General features: G+C 45.3%; 1 protein-coding gene across 1 annotated transcript in view; it reads left to right on the top strand.

The window, feature by feature from the left end:
* Nucleotides 1–21,838, top strand: part of rad54l (RAD54 like) — a 48,328-nt gene that overhangs the window by 6,453 nt on the left and 20,037 nt on the right. Inside the window, exon 4 of the mRNA XM_085983183.1 lies at nucleotides 3,905–3,965. Within this exon, the coding sequence (XP_085839309.1) occupies nucleotides 3,905–3,965 (61 nt within the window). The remainder of the gene's footprint in view (nucleotides 1–3,904; nucleotides 3,966–21,838) is intronic.

The raw sequence follows: 21,838 nt of genomic DNA, 5'->3' as shown, positions 1-21,838 counted from the left end.
CCAGCCCTGGTAACATCCTGGTGAACCTCCTCTGCACCCTCTCCAACGCGATCACATCCTTCCTGTAGTGTGGCGACCAGAACTGCACACAGTATTCCAGCTGTGGCCTAACCAGTGTTTTATACAGCTCCATCATAACCTCCTTGCTCTTATATTCAATGCCTCGGCTAATGAAGGCAAGTATCCCATATGCCTTTTTTACCACCTTATCCACCTGTTCCGCCGCCTTCAGGGATCTGTGTACTTGCACACCCAGATTCCTCTGACCCTCCGTCTTGCCTAGGGTCTTACCATTCATTGTATATTCCCTTGCCTTGTTAGTCCCCCCAAAGTGCATCACCTCGCACTTTTCCGGGTTAAATTCCATTTGCCACTGTTCCGCCCATCTGACCAACCCATCTATATCATCCTGCAGACTGAGGCTACCCTCCTCGCTATTTAGCACCCTACCAATTTTTGTATCATCCGCGAACTTACTGATCATACCTTTTACATTCATATCCAAGTCATTAATGTAGACCACAAACAGCAAGGGACCCAGCACCGATCCCTGTGGTACCCCACTGGCCACAGGCTTCCAGTCACAAAAACAACCTTCGACCATCACCCTCTGCCTTCTGCCACTAAGCCAGTTTTGTATCCAATGTGCCAAGGCACCCTGGATTCCATGGGCTCTTACCTTCTTGACCAGTCTCCTGTGCGGGACTTTATCGAAGGCCTTACTGAAATCCATGTATACCACATCCACTGCGTTACCCTCATCCACACACCTAGTCACCCCCTCAAAAAATTCAATCAAATTAGTCAGACATGATCTTCCCTTGACAAAGCCATGTTGACTATCCCTGATTAATCCTTGCCTCTCCAAGTGGAGACAAATTTTGTCCCTCAGAATTTTTTCCAATAATTTTCCTACCACTGATGTTAGGCTCACTGGCCTGTAGTTCCCCGGTTTTTCCCTACTTCCCTTCTTGGATAATGGTACTACATTAGCGGTTCTCCAGTCCTCTGGCACATCCCCTGTGGCCAGAGAGGTCCTGAATATATGTGTTAGAACCCCCGCAATCTCTTCCTTTGCCTCACCCAGCAGCCTGGGATACATTTCATCCGGGCCTGGGGATTTATCCATTTTTAGGCCAGCTAAAACCGCCAATACCTCCTCCCCCTCGATGTTAATATGTTCGAGCATATCACAGTCCCCCTGCCCTATTTCTATGTCTACATCGTCCTTCTCCATCGTGAAAACAGATGCAAAAAATTCATTTAGAACCCCTCCTACATCTTCCGGCTCCACACACAGATTGCCACTTTTGTCCCTAATGGGCCCTATTTTTTCCCTAGTTATCCTCTTACCCTTAATATACTTATAAAACATCTTAGGATTTTCCTTTATTTTGCTCGCCAGTGCTATTTCATGGCCCCTCCTTGATCTCCTAATTTCTTTTTTAAGTATCCCCCTGCACTTTTTGTACTCCTCTAGGGCTTCCTCCGTCTTTAGCCTTTTTTATCTGCCAAAAGCCCTCCTTTTTTTCCTAATCCATTCTCGTATATCCCCTGACATCCAAGGTTCCCTGTGGCTTTTGGAACCACCCTTGACCTTTACGGGAACATGTTGCCATTGTATGATCTCAATCTCCCTTCTGAAAGCCTCCCATTGCTCCGATGCGGATTTTCCTACAAGTAGCTGATCCCAGTCCATTTTGGCCAGATCCTGCCTTATCCTATGAAAATCGGCCTTCCCCCAATTTAGAACCTTTATTTCCGGCCCATCCATGTCCTTTTCCATGACCACCTTAAATCTTACCATATTATGGTCACTGTCACCAAAGTGCTCACCTACTAGCACTTTTTCCACTTGGCCAGCCACATTCCCTAGAATTAGGTCCAGTACCGCCCCCTCTCTTGTAGGACTTTCTACATGCTGGCTCAAAAAGCTCTCCTGGATGCACTTTAAGAATTCTACACCCTCTGAGCCTTTCACACTCTGACTATCCCAGTTAATATTGGGGAAGTTGAAATCCCCCATTATTATTACCCTATTATTTGCACATTTCTCTGAGATTTGCCTACATATCTGTTCCTCTATCTCCCCCTGGCTGTTTGGAGGCCTATAGTACACTCCCAGCAAAGTGCTTGCCCCCTTTTTGTTTTTAAGCTCCACCCATATGGCCTCATTAGAGGAACCTGCTAATATATCATCCCTCCTTACTGCAGTAATTGACTCCTTAATTAATATTGCGACACCCCCTCCTCTTATACCTCCCCCTCTGTCTCGCCTGAAGATTCTGTACCCCGGAATATTGAGCTGACAGTCTTGCCCCTCCCTCAACCATGTCTCCGTGATAGCAACAATATCATACTCCCATGTGTTTATCAACACCTTCAGTTCATCCACCTTATTTGCAAGACTCCTTGCATTAAAATAGATGCCATCCAGCCTTGCCCTTATATGTTTGCCCTGTTCTGAACATGCCTCTGTTATCTAATAAAAAAAAAGGCCTTCACATTACCCAAATATTCTCACTTTAGTTTGGATTATTCAGTGTGAAAAGTATGGTCCTAAAACATCAGACAGTATTTTATTCTGTAATTCCTAGAAACCTAATGATATCAGGCCACCTACTGGTTCTCCTACTGGCATTGATAGTGACCCAGGTAATAAAGAATTTGCATTTGTATAGTGCCTTATTACCTCTCAGAAATATCCCTTTACTGCTTTACATACAACGAATTGCCTTCAAGTGCAGTCGTTGTTGGTGTATTGATGAATGTGGCAACTATTTTTTGCACAGCAAGATTCCACAAACCAATCAGATGAATGATCAGTTAGTCTATTTTTGATGGTATTGGTTGAAGAAATAATGTTGGCCAGGATATCGAGGGAAAGCCCTGCTGTTCTTTTGAATAGTGCCATAGGATCCACTTAAATCATCGGAACAGGCAGACACAGCATTGATTTAACATCTCATCCGGAGGACAGCACCTCTGATAATGCAGCACTCTCTCAGTACTGCACTGAAATGTTGGCCTCAATTATGTCCTCAAGTCCTGGAGTGGAGCTTCAACCCACAACTTCCTGACTGGCTGTAACCCTCTATTCTGATGTCTTGGTTTGTGGGATCTTGCTGTATGCAAAATAGTTGTCACATTTATCTATACAACAGTCACTACAATGTGTGAGAATGGCCTTCAATTCCCCCCCCCCCCCCCCCCCCGATTATTAAGGTGAACACGAGAAATGGAACACCTTTCCATGTTTGGCACCCACTCTCGGCATCACACAATCATAGGCCAGGGACTGTGCTGATTAGATGCAGAGTAAAGCTAACTGCCTCAGCAATCTCGGAAGACTGCTTCTTACTTTACCAGTGTCACCATTCCATTGGCCGCATCAGCCATATTTGTGGTATATCTGAGTGAGACTGCCTATTTAGTGCTAAATTTGGGGTGATTTTGTGCTGTGAATTCCCATCCATTTGGAACTTGATTGAGGTGGCCTATACCTCTTTATTGTAGAACCCATATAGCCATTGGATACTGGTGACTTTTATCTATCCATTTGAGCTGGATTTGAAGTCCGATCCTAGAGATGAAATGACACTGCACTTCCAATCTGTTTATTTTGAGGTTTTGCACTCCTATTTCCCTAGTGGGGAGCCTTCACTTGAGAACTACATCAGGTCATATGACTAACCTTAGGAACTTGTCACAGTAGAGGGAAATCTCAAAAATCTCAACATTACTATTCAGGATGTCAATAGAAATCTAGATGGATTGCAATGGTCTTTTACAATCCTGTAGTCAATCTCAATGGCTATTCGAAACATGTTTCAAAGCGATTTATTATAATTGTATTAGTAAGAATGATGTACTTGTTGACATTTTCTTTTTCTGTTCCCCACAGGAGGCTTTCATTCGCAGCATCCTGGCCAAACCTTTCCGAGTGCCTATTCCAAACTACACAGGTATAAGCAACAGCCTTTCTGGAAAGATCTGCTTTGTCTGTGAAATACTATCAATAGCCTCTGGTAGAATAGCTACATGATAGCGTGACTAGATAAAGTAACGAGATTATATATTAAAGAGCTGTAATGTACTAGCTGCCTCAATAGTAAGAATTTTTAGTTGATCTGTTAACTTTGAAAATTGTAACTGGGTCACTTTTATTTATGATATACAGGAAACTTTGTGCTATCCGTCACCGACGGGACCGAGCTGTTGCCGTTCCCTCAAAACTGCCGGACATACCAGCGTTAATGTTGAAACATACGGAAGCTTTTGAGCTCCGTATCTGTCAACAAACCCACAGCTTCTAAACAGTCCAAGCGTCTCTGCAGCTTAGCAACAGCTTCAGCGAGACCTAGCAGAGCTTGACTGTTGAGAAAAAAGCAACGAGAAGAAAAAAAACCTAACGAAACGGCTCCTGATTTTTGCCGGTGGCTCGAGCATTCCAGACAGTTAGCCTCCGGATAACACAAAGTTTCCTGTAATGGATATGCCAAAGTGAGTTCCAAGACTCTAATCTAATTAAGAGGCTCGGATGGCTTTTATATAGAATTATTGTGCAGCTTTTGAGAATTACTACAGTAATTTAACCAAGGAGATCATAAAGAGCAAAGGTGAAGCTTGAATAATTCACACCATTCTGCTATTAAATTGTAACCATGAAATAATTACCTGGTGTCTAATATTATTTACAATATTGATCTCTTATGACATTGCTTATGAAAAAAAGTAATTAAACTTAATTTTAAAATATTAATATCAAATATAATCTGTTATCTCCTAATTGTTATACATTATTTGCTCTCAATATCAAATTTATTTTTAAAATGCCTTCCTTCTATTCCAATATTTAGCTTGTAATCCTCAGTTTACATTTGTACTTGATGTAATTATCTTTCTGTCATAATTCCTTCTATTGCTTTAAAATGTTGAAGAGCTGGAGTCCGAGCTTCAAACACTGAGACACATCAGGGAGGGGGAGAGTTACCTGGACTCTGTGTATCACGAGGTATTCACACCAATTAGATTAATTAATTCAGATGTAGTCCGTGGCCAGGGTCAGGATGGTGTGACTAGAAGTGAGGCAGGTACGGGGATCCAGGAGGTAGTGTTGGAGGAGCCACAGCCCTTGCACTTGTCCAACAGGTTCGAGGCTCTTACTCCCTCTGAGGATGGGAACAGGGACTGCGGGGAGGACGAGCAACCTGGCCACAGCACCGTGGAGCGGGGGGCCATTCAAGTGGGGGGAGTTAAAAGAAATGTTGTGGTAGGGGATAGTATCGTTAGGGGGATAGATAGAGTTCTTTGCAGCCGAGAGCGAGAGTCCCGAAGGCTGTGTTGCCTGCCCGGTGCCAGGGTTAAGGACATCTCCTCTGGACTGGAGAGAAACTTGGAGTGGGAGGGGGAGGATCCAGTTGTCGTGGTCCATGCTGGTACCAACGACATAGACAGGACAAGGAAGGAGGTTCTGCTGAGGGAGTTTGAGCAGCTAGGGGCCAAATTAAAAAGCAGAACCACAAGGGATTATTACCTGAGCCACGAGCGAATTTGGCTAGGACAAATAAAATTAGAGAGTTAAATGCGTGGCTCAAAGACTGGTGTGGGAGAAATGGGTTTTGCTTCCTGGGACACTGGCACCAGTACTGGGGCAGGAGGGAGCTGTTCCGTTGGGACGGGCTTCACTTGGCCAGTGCTGGGACTAGAGTCCTGGCGGATCATATAACTAGGGCTGTAGAGAGGGCTTTAAACTAACTAGTGGGGGGGAGGTTCCTAGAGAGCAAATAATAAAAATGACAACAGAGAAGGTCATAGACTTAGGTAGCAGTGGGGAAATTAAAAACCAGAACGTGTCAGGAAGGGGCAGAGGGTATGGAGTAAAAGGTAAAGTAATAAAAAGGGCAAAAGCAGGAACTAAGTGTCACAAAACATCTTTGAAAGTTCTCTATCTGAATGCACGTAGCATTCGTAACAAAATAGACGAGTTAATGGCACAAATAACTACATATGGGTATGATCTTGTGGCCATTACAGAAACATGGCTGCAGGGTGACAATGCCTGGGAATTAAACATACCAGGTTATTTAACGATCAGGAAGGACAGGCAGGAAGGAAGGGGAGGTGGGGTGGCTATGTTAATAAAGGAAGGAATCACTGTAATACAGAGAAATGATATTGGGTCAAAAGATCAGGATAATGAAACAGTTTGGGTGGAGGTAAGGAATATTAAGGGGAAAAAAACACTAGTGGGCGTAGTCTATAGGCCTCCGAACAGTGGCAACTCTGTTGGACGGAGTATCAATCAGGAAATAGTTGAGGCTTGTAATAAGGGAACATCTATAATTATGGTGGATTTTAACTATCATATTAATTGGACAAATCAAATTGGGCAGGGCTGCCTTGAGGATGAGTTCATTGAGTGTATTTGGGATGGGTTTCTTGAGCAGTATGTAACTGAACCGACCAGGGGGCAAGCAACCTTAGATCTGGTCCTGTGTAACGAGACAGGATTAATTTTAAATGTCCTAGTAAAGGATCCCCTTGGAATGAGTGACCATAACATGGTTGAATTCCATATTCAATTAGAGGGTGAGAAGGTTGGATCTCAGATAAGCATGCTAAGCTTGAATAAAGGAGACTATGAAGGTATGAGAGCGGAATTGAGTAGAGTGGATTGGGAAAATAGATTAAAGGGTAAGACGATACATGATCAGTGGTGTACATTTAAGGAGTTATTTTACAACTTCCAAAAAATATATATTCCACTGAGAAGAAAAGGGTGTAAAAGAAAAGACAGCCATCCATGGCTAAGTAAAGAAATTAAGGATAGTATTCGACTAAAAACAAGGGCATATAAGGTAGCCAAATCTAGTGGGAGGATAGAGGATTGGGAAAACTTTAAAAGACAGCAAAAAATAACAAAAAGATTGATTAAGAAAGGGAAGATAGATTATGAAAGTAAATTAGCAAAAAATATAAAAACAGATATTAAGAGTTTTTATAGTTATATAAAAAGAAAAAGGGTGGCTAAAGTAAATATTGGTCCCTTAGAGGATGAGACCGGGAAATTAATGGTGGGAAATATGGAGTTGGCAAAAACACTGAATGAATATTTTATATCAGTCTTTACAGTCGAAGACACTGTTACCGCTGAGTTGGAGCCTGAACGGACCAAGTGATATACAAGGTCGACGTATACCCAACCTCAGCTTGATAGAGTAATAAGACTCAGACGACTGTGGTTTGATTGAAATGTGAGAGTACACTTTTATTTGCAGAGCGCTCTGGGAGAAGTGCTATGCACCCCTGTGCAACCGCCAAGCTTCTCGTTTCACACTCTAAATGCGTTTACCTTTATACACAAATGAAAGGTTAAGTGGATTAATCACAGAAATGCCTCATGACATTGTAGCAGTAAAATATTGTAAACAATGTTCAGCAGAACTAGGACTTCTTTGGACTTTTTACCGCGAGATAGGATAAGCAGAAATAAAAACAATTAGCAGACTGTCTGTCCTTGCAAGATAACCGAAGTACAAAACAGGATGCAGCTGGCACTACTCATTCCAGGGTACATGCGCAGCTCAAGGTCCAGTTTTAGCCTGTAACGAATGTCAAGTATCCCGACGAGCTTTGCAAAGTCCTTTAGTACCGAAATTCCCTCCAACAAACCCTCCTTTTGGTCCTGGAGCACGATCCTCTTGCTCCAGGCGACCACCAATCTTCTTTCTTCACAGTGTCGATCTTACAACCACTGACTTAAGGGGGAGTCGGCCGGATTAGCTTTGTCCTCCGTTTGCTGTTCTTCAGGCAATAGCTCGTCTATCATACTGACTGGCATTAACTGTGCAACAAGTTTTTAAGATGGTTAACAGACAGCATATTGCAACACATATCGCGACAATAATTACCAGCGCATGCATTATCCAGGGGCCCCATCCCGTTAGTCCTAGCCAGTCCAACCATCCCTGCCCGGGATTGGTATGGAGTTTCTTCACTTCATCCCTCCTGTGGGTTACTAGGTTTGTGATATTCTCGGAGCTATCTGGGATATATGTACAACATTCCTGCCCTATCAAGGCACATGTACCCCCACCCCCCCCCCGCTCCGCTAACAGGTAGTCTAATGCCATCTGGTTCTGTAAGGCAACCGTCCGTATCGCCGTCATCTCATCACTTATTTCTGCCAGTGCCTCCTCGGTGTCATTAGCTACCTTTTCTAACAATGACGCGACAAGCTGGATTTCTTTTATGGCTCTGCCTGTCCCATAAGGAGGGAATAAAATGGCGAAATACCGTTCGGTTTCTGTAATGTCGCGTTTGGCTCGATAGTGACGGTGGTCAGTTAGGGAGGACAGATGGTAAACATATAGTAGCACATATCCCAAATAACAAGATCCAGTCCAAAACCGGGGGAGCCACGGGTAGGCTCTGTGACTCCATATAAAATAGGTCCTATTATATGCGGTTAGATTGTCACCCAGTGACTTACGAATCCTCCACCTCCATCTGATTTCCTCCCCTTCCCATGGTCCCCCAGTTGTTTTATTGGGGGTTCCGATATGATTTAATTGGAAGAAACCTTGGCCGCAGCCTTCAGTGAGGTTGCATTTTGTTATATTAATCTCTTGGAAACATTTACTGCGTCCTACTTCTGTGCCTCCGGACACATTCTTCGTTAAACATATTGGCCCCTCCGGCCTACCAACCCCTGAAGTATTAGTAATGATTAAGAATGGAGGCTGCCTATTCCGATTATAATTAGGCTGGTACCACCCCTGGAAAGTGGTTAGGTCATAACCTGCCGACTTCCATTTGTCTCTGTCACCCTCCTGGTTGTATGAATCTTTATAATCGCCGCTGATGTTCTGGCGCATGACCCATTCCGCCATCTCTGAGGCATTGAACGGGATGGCTCGCAACGGAATTCCTCCTTTACTATGTGACTACAGACCCAACAGCTGGACTGTCCCTTTTCCTTAGCATACTCATATGACATATATATATATATAAGTATTTACATGTAATTCCCACTTACATAGCGGTCTTCCCCCGGCTACCGTAACAATGCATATTATCGCAACTAAACATATTACGGTCTCCCTCATCTTTTATTAAATACTGTTGTTCTGGTGTTATTTTAATCTTTCTTTGGCCCTCCCGATAACACTCTTGTATTAACACGTTTAAGTAAAAGCACATAAGCACAAATGATGCAATAAGCCACAAAACAAACGCGCACACAGATCAAAGAATCATACATTAATCAGCCGTTATTGATCTGTAAGACAAGTACAAAGGATGTGTCATTAGTAATTTGCTACACACACACACACCCTCCTTTTGTTCATTATATCCCACTCGACTCATCTTCCCTTTGCTGAGGTTCTCTACTGGTATTACCATCCCCGGGATTTTCTTCCTGTATTGATGGTTTGGGCTCGACTGAACCCGCCCTTTTCTCGTAAACCTTCCGTTGAGTCCAATGTTTCCAAACCCCCTCCCTCTTATGTCCAGACAGGCACAGGTGTCTCCACTAATTATAACTTCATACGGCCCGCTCCATTTTGGAGCGAAACCTGGTTTTGCAGGCAACATCTTTACCATGACCTTTGTTCCCGCTGGGGGTACCTCGGGGAGCATATTGAGCCGTAGCTCCTCATCTCGCTCTCTTTGGTGGTCTCGGACTTCTTTGCGCATCTCTTTTAACTGAGTGCCTAATTCCAAAACGTATCGTCTTAATTTATCTTTTAATGGGCCTACGTCGGCCCCACCTGTTATGATACCTTCGGGTAATTGCATCGCTCGTCCTGTCATTAGTTCATAAGGGGTCAAACCGGTTGTCCGGTTTCTGGTGGCTCGGAGTTTAGTGATTTCTGGTATCCATCTGTCCTGCAAAAATTTATTAATTCTAAAAATGCTCGTATTCCTCTTTTAGTGGTAGGTTCTGGATGTTGGGATATTGTTTGGATCCTTTCTGAGAGCAGGACTTTTTCATCTGGTGTCAGAATGTGTCCTTAATACGTGACACACTTTTTACAAAATTGAATCTTTGCTTTTGATACGACATACCCTTCCCTTGACAAATGGTTCAAAATGAATTTTGTATCTATTTAACAATCCATCGCTGTTGCCGAGACTGAGCTGAAACCAATAATTCCCCCAATCTCACCAACGTTTGAGTGATAATTTCATCATACTCTGATGCTTCATCGTATGGCAATTGTTCAAAAGCTTGTTTCGTAATTAACATATCCTGCTCTACTTTATCCACAGCTACCTTCGTGTCTTTAGCCGATTTCTCAGCCATCGGGTACATTCTCATTTCGTAATTCATTGCACATTAGTTGACACACACACGAACCATGCAACTTCAATCACAACTTCTAGCTGCAGTCATGATCGCGAGAGAGAGAGAGAGAGAAGCACAGGCTTTTAAAGGGACAGTACACTGAAGATGAATGAGCACACACTCGGCAGGTTTTTTATTATTCTTAACTACATCTTACACTCTCAATCACTTTCCTTTAATTATCATTCATATCTCATTCATGAGTCCTGGAGAAACTTTACTGTCCAGTACAATATTTAAGATAGAAAACATAGATCAAACGTTCTCACTTGATCCAAGTTATTAACACTTTTTTATTTATCATTATTTTAGAGGATATTTTATTTTCCCAAAAGTAACCCAATATATATATTGCCTGAGTCCATTTCGTCATTTCAAAATTATCCCAAAATCCAAACAGCAGTATTATTGTACCAGCAGGTTTTATCAATGTTCAATTTCATTTCTATCAATTTATCCTCCATTTCCAATTTCAGAAACAAGTAATTCTCAGGCTAGGTAGCTTACACAGTGTTTTAACATTAGTGACAGAAGTGCTGCAATTAGTTTACAAGGTAACTTCCATATAACAAAAGAAAGAAGAGACTCCATTGTGACTCTGCTTAGAGCCCAAGGTTAAGTTATCAAATCATAAATTCCTTCTGTCACTGGGGAAATATTAACTTAAAATTAAGAAACTTAAATTATTTAACGTCCAATATCTTTAAACTTCATACTAAAGTTGGGTTAACTCCTTTGCAGGATTCTAAGAAGGTGGAGCAACACATTATCAAATGCACGCAACTGCGTCAATTCACGTAAATCAAAAAGAACTTTCCCTATCGAAAGACAGTTGTGTTTTCACACTTTAACTAAACACGAACACGGAGGTAATATGGACAAAGACGGGATTTGAGCAAAATTCACAAGCTAAGTATTATTCAATTCGGTCTACACAAATTCACACCAACCAGAATTTCACCGTGGCCACAATGAAAGTCTGGTCTTAATAGGTTAATTAACCTCAAAACTCCAATTTATTCCAGATCTTGTAAACATTCAAATTAATTTTTTCTTCCAAGCACATTGGCAACTGTAACTTTAAGGCAGAAGCCCATCTTTTGTAAAACTATGAACAGACAAATAAAACAAAATAGCACACTCTTGCAGAAAACAATAAATTATGTCATATTAATTTTCTTATTGTCCTTTCTTCAGATGTCTTTCCAAAATACTGTAAAAACATTGAATATAACTGGAGAAAAATTAGTTTTCACATTTAAACAAATCAAACTGCTTTGGAAGATTTCACCATAGCAACCACGACTCCAAGGTTAAATCTTAGGCTGAAACTTAATCTTTTGTTAAACAAACTTTTTGTTGTTCTTCTCAGTTTTTACACACCAGCTTAATTTAAATTGTAGTTCAAAGATTTTTTCTCTTGGGGCACAATCTTATTCGCACATTCTTAAAACTTCCAAAATCCAAGACAAGACAAACATTTTTAAGTGCTTTTAACACAGAGAAGTGGGTGGAGCTTTTAAAGACAGACTTTTCAGACAAAAATACTCTAACTTCTTAAACATTCAGAGTCAGAAAAACAGTCACACTTTAACACACACTTTCACACAAACTGAAATTCCAGCATTTTTTTAAGGTTCCTTTCCTCTATCCCAGGGGCACTTGGTCCTAGGGGGGCGTACGGGGGAAGAGGTTCATTATTCCATTGTCTGGACCATCCCCCTTGGTACGCTAATGTCCTTTCTTGTTCTTTATTAATGCTTTCCAAAATTTCTACCTTCTTTCTTAGTTCTGCATTTTCCTGATTTTTAGCTTTGATTAATTCTTGCACTTTCTCAACCTGTTCTATTAATCCAGTCAGTTGATGGACCAAGAGTACCCCTACCTTCTTGGTCCTTTCTTTCTTTTGCTTATCTAGCCACTTTCTTTGTGCTTCCAATGTCTGTGATACATCCCATCTGTCCCTCTGCATTTTCTCAATTAACGAACTTCTATCTGTCATGTAACTGTAAATGAGGGAGCCCGGAGGCCCCCCTCCTAAGAATCCTTACCTGACATCAGTTGCTCGTCCCGAATCACGGTCTCCGAAACCCCCGTTACCTTAACTGGCGGGTGTCGTCACGTGCTAGTGGCAAAGTCTGTCCGGACTCCTTTGCCGAAATTCCCAGCCTTAACCTAAGCTCCTTCTTAAGTTAACCTGAGACCAAAAAAATTAATAAATGCAGACGTGCAGATGTCTAGAACCACATAGTGTTTTCTCACATTCCGATGGCCCACTTACTTTGTTCTTTGGATCACTCGAGCACGTTAGCACTTGATCAGGGTGTTTGAGCACTCGGTGACCCTGCTCGCAGCGCCAATTTTTTACCGCTGAGTTGGAGCCTGAACGGACCAAGTGATATACAAGGTCGACAACACTAAGATTCTAAGAATATCCCAACACTGGACAAACAGGGGGCTAAAGGGGAGGAGCTAAACACGATCAAAATCACTAAGGAAGTGGTACTCGGTAAAATAATGGGACTCAAGGCGGATAAATCACCTGAACCTGATGGCTTACATCCTAGGGTCTTGAGGGAAGTGGCAGTAGGGATTGTGGATGCATTGGTAATAATTTTCCAAAACTCCCTGGACTCGGCAAAGGTCCCGGCAGACTGGAAAACTGCTAATGTAACACCCTTATTTAAAAAGGGCAGTAGACAGAAGGCTGGAAACTATAGACCGGTTAGCCTAACATCTGTGGTAGGTAAAATTTTGGAGTCCATTATGAAGGAGACAGTAACAGGACATTTGGATAATCATAATTTAATAGGACAAAGTCAGCATGGTTTTATGAAGGGGAAGTCATGTTTGACAAATTTGCTGGATTTCTTTGAGGAAGTAACATATAGGGTGGATAAAGGGGAACCAGTGGACGTAGTGTATTTAGACTTCCAAAAGGCATTTGACAAGGTGCCACACAAAAGATTATTGCTTAAGATAAAAAATCACGGGATTGGGGGTAATATTCTGGCATGGATAGAGGATTGGCTATCTAACAGAAGGCAGAGAGTTGGGATAACTGGTTCATTCTCAGACTGGCAATCAGTAACTAGTGGTGTTCTGCAGGGGTCAGTGCTGGGTCCCCAACTCTTTACAATCTATATTAACGATTTGGAGGAGGGGACCGAGTGTAACATATCAAAGTTTGCAGATGATACTAAGATGGGAGGGAAAGTAGTGAGTGAGGAGGACATAAAAAACCTGCAAGGGGACATAGACAGGCTAAGTAAGTGGGCAGAGATTTGGCAGATGGAATACAATACTGGAAACTGAGGTTATGCACTTTGGCAGGAAAAATCGTAGAGCAAGTTATTATCTTAATGGCAAGAAACTGGAAAGTACTGAAGTACAAAGGGATCTGGGGGTCCTGGTGCACGAAACTCAAAAGGTTAGTATGCAGGTGCAGCAAGTGATTAAGAAGGCCAATGGAATGTTGGCTTTCATTGCTAGGGGGATAGAATATAAAAATAGGGAGGTATTGATGCGCTATCAATTACTCATAAAAGACTGAGAGTTAGAAGAATAACCAAAGGCTTTTATTAACAACAGAATGGAGGTCTGCCTCGAGTGGTCGACCGGTCCAGAAATACAAAGGGCTGGGGAGCAGTCACCTTTATACTAGGACCTGTGGGAGGAGTCAGCCGAGGCATGTCCAGGCATGTACACAGTGGAATACAAACAGGACAAACAGGAATACAAACAGTGGTTTACCACATTCACCCCTTGTTTAAAATTGAGTCCGGCGGGGTGAAGTGTATTAAAAGTTAGTGTATTGGAGTCTCTCCGGAGGTCTTGTCTGCCGCTGTGATCGGCGTGGCGACGGCAGGGGTAGTGAAGCTTCCGGCGTCGAGTCCAGCGTAGGCTGTGGCACAGGCGTGTCGTCCTCGTAGATGTCGAGCGGGTCGCGGGGCCCCGGCCTGCCGTCTGCTGGGGCTGGATATCGGATCGTGGGGGGGGGGGGTGGTAGTGGGTAGTGGGTTACTGCGGCCCCCGAGGGTGCAAGGTCTCTTATGGAGACTGTGTCCTCCCGCCCGTCCGGGTATGCGATGTAAGCATACTGGGGGTTGGCGTGGAGGAGGTCGACCCTCTCGACCAGGGGGTCCGTTTTATGGGTCCTCACGTGTCTTCTCAGTAGGACCGGCCCTGGGGACGTCAGCCATGGCGGTAGCGATGTCCCCGATGTGGACTTCCTTGGGAAGACAAACATTTTCTCATGAGGGGTGGCGTTAGTGGCAGTGCAGAGCAGTGACCGAATAGAGTGGAGCGCATCGGGGAGCACATCCTGCCAGCGGGAGGTTGGAAAGCCCCTAGACTTTAAGGCTAGCAGGACGGCCTTCCAAACTGTCGCATTTTCTCTTTCCACCTGTCCGTTCCCCCGGGGGTTGTAACTGGTGGTCCTGCTTGTGGCAATACCCCTAGTTAGCAGGTACTGACGGAGTTCGTCGCTCATAAACGATGAGCCCCGGTCGCTATGGATATAGCTGGGGAAGCCGAACAGGGTGAAGAGGTTGTTCAGACATTTAATGACCGTGGCACTGGTCATGTCCGGGCAGGGGATGGCGAACGGGAAACGGGAGTACTCATCAATAATATTGAGGAAGTACACATTGCGGTCGGAGGAGGGGAGAGGCCCTTTAAAATCAACGCTCAGGCGCTCGAAGGGGCGAGTGGCTTTTATCAGGTGGGCCCTGTCTGGTCTATAAAAGTGCGGTTTGCACTCAGCGCAGACTTGGCAGTTCCTGGTCATGGTCCTGACCTCCTCAATAGAGTAAGGCAGGTTGCGGGCCTTGATGAGGTGGAAGAACCTGGTGACCCCCGGGTGGCAGAGGTCATTGTGGAGGGCCCGCAGTCTATTGATCTGCGCGCTGGCGCAGGTGCCATGCGATAGCGCATCCGGGGGTTCATTTAGCTTCCCGGGCCGGTACAAGATCTCGTAGTTGTAGGTGGAAAGTTCGATTCTCCACCTCAAGATCTTGTCATTTTTGATTTTGCCCCTCTGCTTGTTGTTAAACATAAAAGCAACTGAACGCTGGTCAGTGAGCAGGGTAAATCGTTTTCCGGCCAGGTAGTGCCTCCAATGACGCACAGCCTCCACAATCGCCTGGGCCTCCTTCTCAACAGCGGAGTGTCTGGTCTCCGGGCCTTGGAGGGTTCGTGAAAAGAAGGCCACGGGTCTCCCCGCCTGATTGAGGGTAGCGGCCAGGGCAAAGTCGGACGCGTCGCTTTCCACCTGGAAGGGGATGGATTCGTCCACTGCGTGCATGGTGGCTTTGGCAATGTCCTCCTTGATACGGTGGAAGGCTAAGCGGGCCTCTGCCGTCAAGGGAAAAGAGGTGGACTTGATCAGCGGACGGGCCTTGTCCGCATAGTAGGGGACCCACTGGGCGTAATAGGAGAAAAACCCTAGGCACCTCTTCAGGGCCTTGAGGCAGTGGGGCAGTGGGAGTTCCATAAGGGGACGCATCCGGTCAGGGTCGGGGCCGATGACTCCGTGTTCCACAACACAGCCAAGGATGGCGAGGCGGTTTGTGCGGAATATGCACTTCTCCTTGTTATATGTCAGGTTTAGGAGTTGGGCGGTGCGGAGGAATTTTTCGAGGTTTGCGTCATGGTCCTGCAAGTCACGGCCGCAGATGGTCACATTGTCCAGATATGGGAAAGTGGCCTGCAACGCATTTTGATCTACCATCCGGTCCATCTCCCTTTGGAAGACGGAGACCCCGTTGGTGACGCCAAAGGGAACCCTAAGGAAGTGATAGAGGCGGCCGTTTGCCTCAAAGGCAGTGTACTGGCGGTCCTCAGGGCGGATGGGGAGCTGGTGGTACGCTAATTTCAGGTCAATGGTCGAGAAGACGCGGTACTGCGCGATCTGGTTGACCATATCAGCTATACAGGGGAGTGGGTAGGCGTCCAGCAGGGTGTAGCGATTTATTGTCTGGCTGTAGTCGATGACCAGGCGCTGCTTCTCGCCGGTCTTAATGACCACAACCTGGGCTCGCCAGGGGCTGGTGCTGCCCTCAATAATCCCTTCTTTCAGGAGCCGCTCCACTTCGGTTTTAATGAAAACCCTGTCCCCGGCACTGTATCGCCTGCTCTTTGTGGCGATGGGCTTACAGTCGGGGGTGAGGTTAGCAAACAGTGGTGGGGGGGTGACTCTGAGTGTGGAGAGGTTGCACCTGGTGCGCGGCGGGCAATTTGGAAGCTGCTGGCTGCGGACTGTGAGTGGGGGTAGGGGTCCACCGTACGCCATCGTAACACTTTTAAGGTGGCACTGAAAATCTAACCCCAGCAGGACGGCAGCGCAGAGGTCAGGCAGGACCAGAAGTTTAAAATGATCGTACACGGTCCCGTCTACTACGAGTGTCACCACGCAGTAGCCGCCGATGTCCGCCGACTGGGACTCGGAGGCCATAGAAATCCGCTGTTGCGCAGGCAGGACTGGGAGAGAGCAACGCCGCACCGTGTCGGGGTGGATGAAGCTCTCCGTGCTCCCAGAGTCAAAAAGGCAGATTGTATCGTGACCATTTACCTTAATGTCCATTGTGGAACTGGCCAGTTGGTGCGGCCTCGCTTGGTCCAGTGTAACGGATGCCAGCGTAGGGGTCGGTGTGTCGCTGCGGGTATCAGATGAGGCGGTGTCGGGGGCCTGCTGCGTCCCGGCTGTCGTCCAAGATGGCGGCGTCCATGATCCCCATGTGGCTGGAGGCGTCCAAAATGGCTGCTGTACCGGTGATTCGCACATGGCCGGGGAGGTCCAAGATGGCGGCCCGCATGGCCCACACGCGGCGCTGCTGGGGTTCGGGGTGGCTTTGGCCCTGCAGACGCGAGCGTAGTGTCCCTTCTTCCCGCAGCCCGAGCAGATCGCGTTTTTCGCCGGGCAGCGCGCTCTGGGGTGTTTTGCCTGGCCACAGAAGTAGCATTTCTGGCCTTGGGGCACTGCTGTCTGGCCTTGGGACACTGCTGCGGTAGTTGGGCCGTTGTTGGGGTGTGGCTGGGGTGGCACGGCGCTATGAGGCGGTCCTACCGTGTCCCAGGCTGTCATTCCCCACGGCGTCCACGGTGCAGAGGAGTAGGCATCCATGCCCTGGTAGGCTGCATCCAACGATAGTGCGAGTTCAGAGGCCTTGTTGAGGTCGAGGTTACTCTGCTCCAACAGTCGCTGTCGGGTGTAATTGGATCTGTGGCCCGCTACAAAAGCGTCCCGGATAAGTTCCTCTGTGTACACGGCGGCCTTTACATCCTTACAACCACAGGCCCGGCCAAGCACAGACAGTGCCTGAAGGTATTCCACGGTCGATTCCCCAGGTTGTTGTTTACGACTCCCCAGGAGGTGCCTGGCATACACTTCGTTCACTGGGCGCGTGTACTGGTCCTTGAGGAGCTTGATAGCGTCCGCGTACGAGGTCGCGTCTTGGATGACCGAGTACACTCGGTGGTTCACTTTGGAGGTCAGGACATCCAGTTTGTCCTCGTCCGATTTGATGGCTTCGGAGGTGGTCAGGAATTTTTCGAAACACTTAAGCCAGTGAGTAAACTTGGTGGATGAGTCCGCCTCCCGATGATCTAAGTCCAGGCATGCTGGTGTGAGGATCTTCTCCATTATAAAAATGTTGTTAATAAAATTGATGCGCTATCAATTACTCATAAAAGACTGAGAGTTAGAAGAGTAACCAAAGGCTTTTATTAACAACAGAATGGAGGTCTGCCTCGAGTGGTCGACCGGTCCAGAAATACAAAGGGCTGGGGAGCAGTCACCTTTATACTAGGACCTGTGGGAGGAGTCAGCCGAGGCATGTCCAGGCATGTACACAGTGGAATACAAACAGGACAAACAGGAATACAAACAGTGGTTTACCACAGGTATTGCTTCAGTTGTACAAGGTATTGGTGAGACCGCACCTGGAATACTGCATACAGTTTTGGTGTCCATACTTAAGAAAGGACATACTTGCTCTCGAGTCAGTACAAAGAAGGTTCACTCGGTTAATCCCGGGGATGAGGGGATGGACATATGAGGAGAGGTTGAGTAGATTGGGACTCTACTCATTGGAGTTCAGAAGAATGAGAGGCGATCTTATTGAAACATATAAGATTGTGAAGGGGTTGGATCGGGTGGATGCGGGGAAGATGTTCCCGATGATGGGTGAAACTAGAACTAGGGGGCATAGTCTTAGAATAAGGGGCTGCTCTTTCAAAACTGAGATGAGGAGGAACTACTTCACTCAGAGGGTGGTAGGTCCATGGAATATGCTGCCCCAAAAAGCTGTAGAAGCTACATCATTACATAAATTTAAAACAGAAATAGACAGTTTCCTAGAAGTAAAGGGAATTAAGGGTTACGGGGAGCGGGCAGGAATTTGGACATGAGTCTAGGTTCGGATCGGTCATGGCCCTGTGGGTAGCGGAGCGGGCCCAGGGGCCGTGTAGCCTGATCCTGCTCCTATTTCGTGTGTCTAATTCTGTTAGATTCAGGAGATGGTTCTGTGATAGTGGATTGGCGGTTAGGATCAGATCAGCCATGATCTTATTGAATGGCGGAGCAGGCTCGAGGGGCGATTGGCCTACTCCTGCTCCTATTTCTTATGTTCTTAAAATATTTACTTGTGTTAAATTATATTTACCTTTTTCTATTTAGCAACCTATGCATATGGTTTTTAAGGTATATATTCCTTAACTGCATAAATTTGAGATTTTTATTAAAGCTATTGTTATGTTCACATAGTTATAGAAGGAGTGAGCATTGACGTTTGAGGCATGCATGTGGCTAGGGCCGGGGTGAGGAGAGGGAGTGATGAAGCCTGGTATTGTAGTGGGGCTCAAGCCTATAGCAAGGCGTGCTGCTAGGCAGGAACAGGGATTTGAAGGTATGTGTGTGTCTGGACTGAGGATAGTGGGAGAGTGCCTCATATTAGGAATGAGAGTGGAAGAATCAGTTATTATGTGGGGCATTGAACAGAGCCTATAAATTGGGAGTGCAGGCTTGGGAGTGTGAGACAACCAAATTGGGGTTAAGGCTGGGAGGGAGGAGCAAAGTGTGCAGCTTGAGCAGCTGTAGGTTGGAAGGGAACGAAGGAGGCTGCGGGGATGTCCAGGACCTGGAGTCGTACATTGACTTCTGGGAGTTGTAGTCTGGTTATATCATAGCAGCCTCACAGTTGTATTTGTGTTTTTTGATCATGTATTCTGATAGAGGTTGAGTCGTAGGAGTTGTATGGCTCAGAACCATGGACCTCAGCTGGACAGTTTATGTCCAGGGATCCTGGGGGAAGCAATAGCAGAGGCTATGACTATAAGTTTCCAAAATTCTTTGAACAGGAAAATTTTGGCAGAGGACTGGAGAATGGGTATTGTGATATCTGTCTTCAAAATTGAGGCTGGGATAAGCCAGAAAATTAGTCTTACTTCAGTTATTGATAAACTGCAGGAGTCTGTAATATAGGATGAAATTACTAAGCACTTGGAGAAACATGAATGCATTAGGACCAGTCAGCATGGATTTCTAAAAGGCAGATCATGCTCGACCAATCTTGTAGAATTTTTGAAGAAATATCCGAAAAGATACACAAATGAAATGGAGTGAATGTGGTTTATATGGTTTTTCAAAAACATTTGATAAGGGGAATGTGACCACATGCATAGAGTAAAAGGAAGTTTCTCAATGGAAAGATGTTCGTGCTGTTCCATATGGATCAGCTCTTGTTCATTTTTACATAAACGATCTGGACTTGGGAATTAAAATTTGCTGATGACACCAAAGTGAGGCTGTGGCAAATTGTGACGAGGATTGTGAAAAGCAGCAGGATGGACAGATAGGTGGCTGATCAAATTCAGTGCAGAAATATGTGAAGTAAGACATTTTGGAAGTAAGAATAGGGAAAAGGAATACACCTTAAATGGGAGGTTTTAAGTGGAGCAGAGGTAGCTTTATTTGTAGATAATACTTGTCATTAAAAGTGCGAGTAGACACGGCACAGAAAGGCAAACAGAATCTTGATTTTTTTACCTAGAGGGAATATGAACACTGTGATCCAGGAGGTCTCGAGCACCCTGACCTCCCTCAATTACACCCTCGGACAGATTCTACGGTCTCCTGCAGTCGCCGACAGAGTGGACAAGAATAAAAGTAGCAGCATCCATGACACATCACCACTAGAGCAGTTTTAGGATCTCTCTCAGGATGGGAATTATCTAACTCCCTCTACTAGTCATAAAGTCTCAGAGAAACATAATTGCAGGATAAAAGCATCGTGGTTGCTGCCAGGATAGTGGGCATTGACTCCACAAATCATTTTATAAATGTGCAGCTTATAGTTTTCTATTAATGTTGTAAAATCAATGTTAATGCAGGCTTTGTGTGGCTTGTGTAAAGTGTTTGTCACGACCGTGATGCTCCCCATGAGTTTTAGAAACTGCTTTTTTGTAGAACATTCATTGACAAGCAGGGATTGCAGCATTGAACACTTGCAGGTAGCATGGGAGAGTATGTCAGCTCTTTGGTCACAAAGTTAATCCTGCTCCAAACTTGCTGAGTCGTGCAGCAAAGTCACGTTTGTTTGCTGAAGAGGAGTATTAAACAGGATGGGAAGCGAGCAGACCATGGAATTGCGTAGAGTGGCTCATGAGGCTACGATTTATGTATTTTGTGTGTTTGCTTACTGAAATGCCAATCAAAATGTAGGATGGAAAATGTAACCCTCCAGAAGAGTGGTGCCTGCTCTGAAGCCATGGATATGAAGTGCATCATTACATATGTTCAGTCTAATTTAGGCTCTGTATTGGAGCTGCCCTCTCAGTGGTATCATGTTACAGGAAACTTTCGTTTATCCGGAGGTTAAATGTCCGGAAAGCTCTATCTACCGGCAAAATTCAGGAGTCGGTTCAGATAAGTTTTTTTCTTTTCGTTGCTTCTTTTCTCCAGTCCTGGCTCTGCAAGCGTCTCTGTAGCTAAGCAACAGCTTCAGCTAGACGCTTGCAAGCTGCGCCGACTGTTTTGAAGCTGTTGCTAAGCAACGGGGTTTGTTGCTTCACACGGAGCTCAAAAGCTCCGTATGTTTTAACATTAGCGCTGGTTTCTACGGCAGTTTTGATCTAACGGCACCAGCTCGGTCCCGTCAGTGCCGGATACCAGAAAGTTTCCTGTATTAACTTTTCCAATGCATACACACATATGCAATGTTTGGGCATCCATCACTGTATACACATGCAACCAAATAAATGTGTACCAGATTGACTAACACTTGTACCTCTGGGTCAGAAGATGGGGTTGAGCTCATAATTTAGGCTGATACTCCAATACATTAATGAAGGATTGCTACATTGTCAGAGGGACCACCCTTTGGGTAAGATATTAAACTGAGGCTCCATCTATTTGATGTTGAAGATCCCCTGGCACTATTCAAAGAAGAGCAGGACACCCTTCTGGTATTCTGGCCAACATTTCTT

The sequence above is a fragment of the Somniosus microcephalus genome, chromosome 3 (genome assembly GCF_052327205.1).
Source record: "Somniosus microcephalus isolate GS21.2 chromosome 3, FLI_Smic_1.0, whole genome shotgun sequence".
In the NCBI taxonomy this organism is placed as follows: domain Eukaryota; kingdom Metazoa; phylum Chordata; class Chondrichthyes; order Squaliformes; family Somniosidae; genus Somniosus; species Somniosus microcephalus.
The sequence above is the reverse complement of the archived record's forward strand: the minus strand, read 5'-3'. Positions and strand labels throughout refer to the sequence as shown.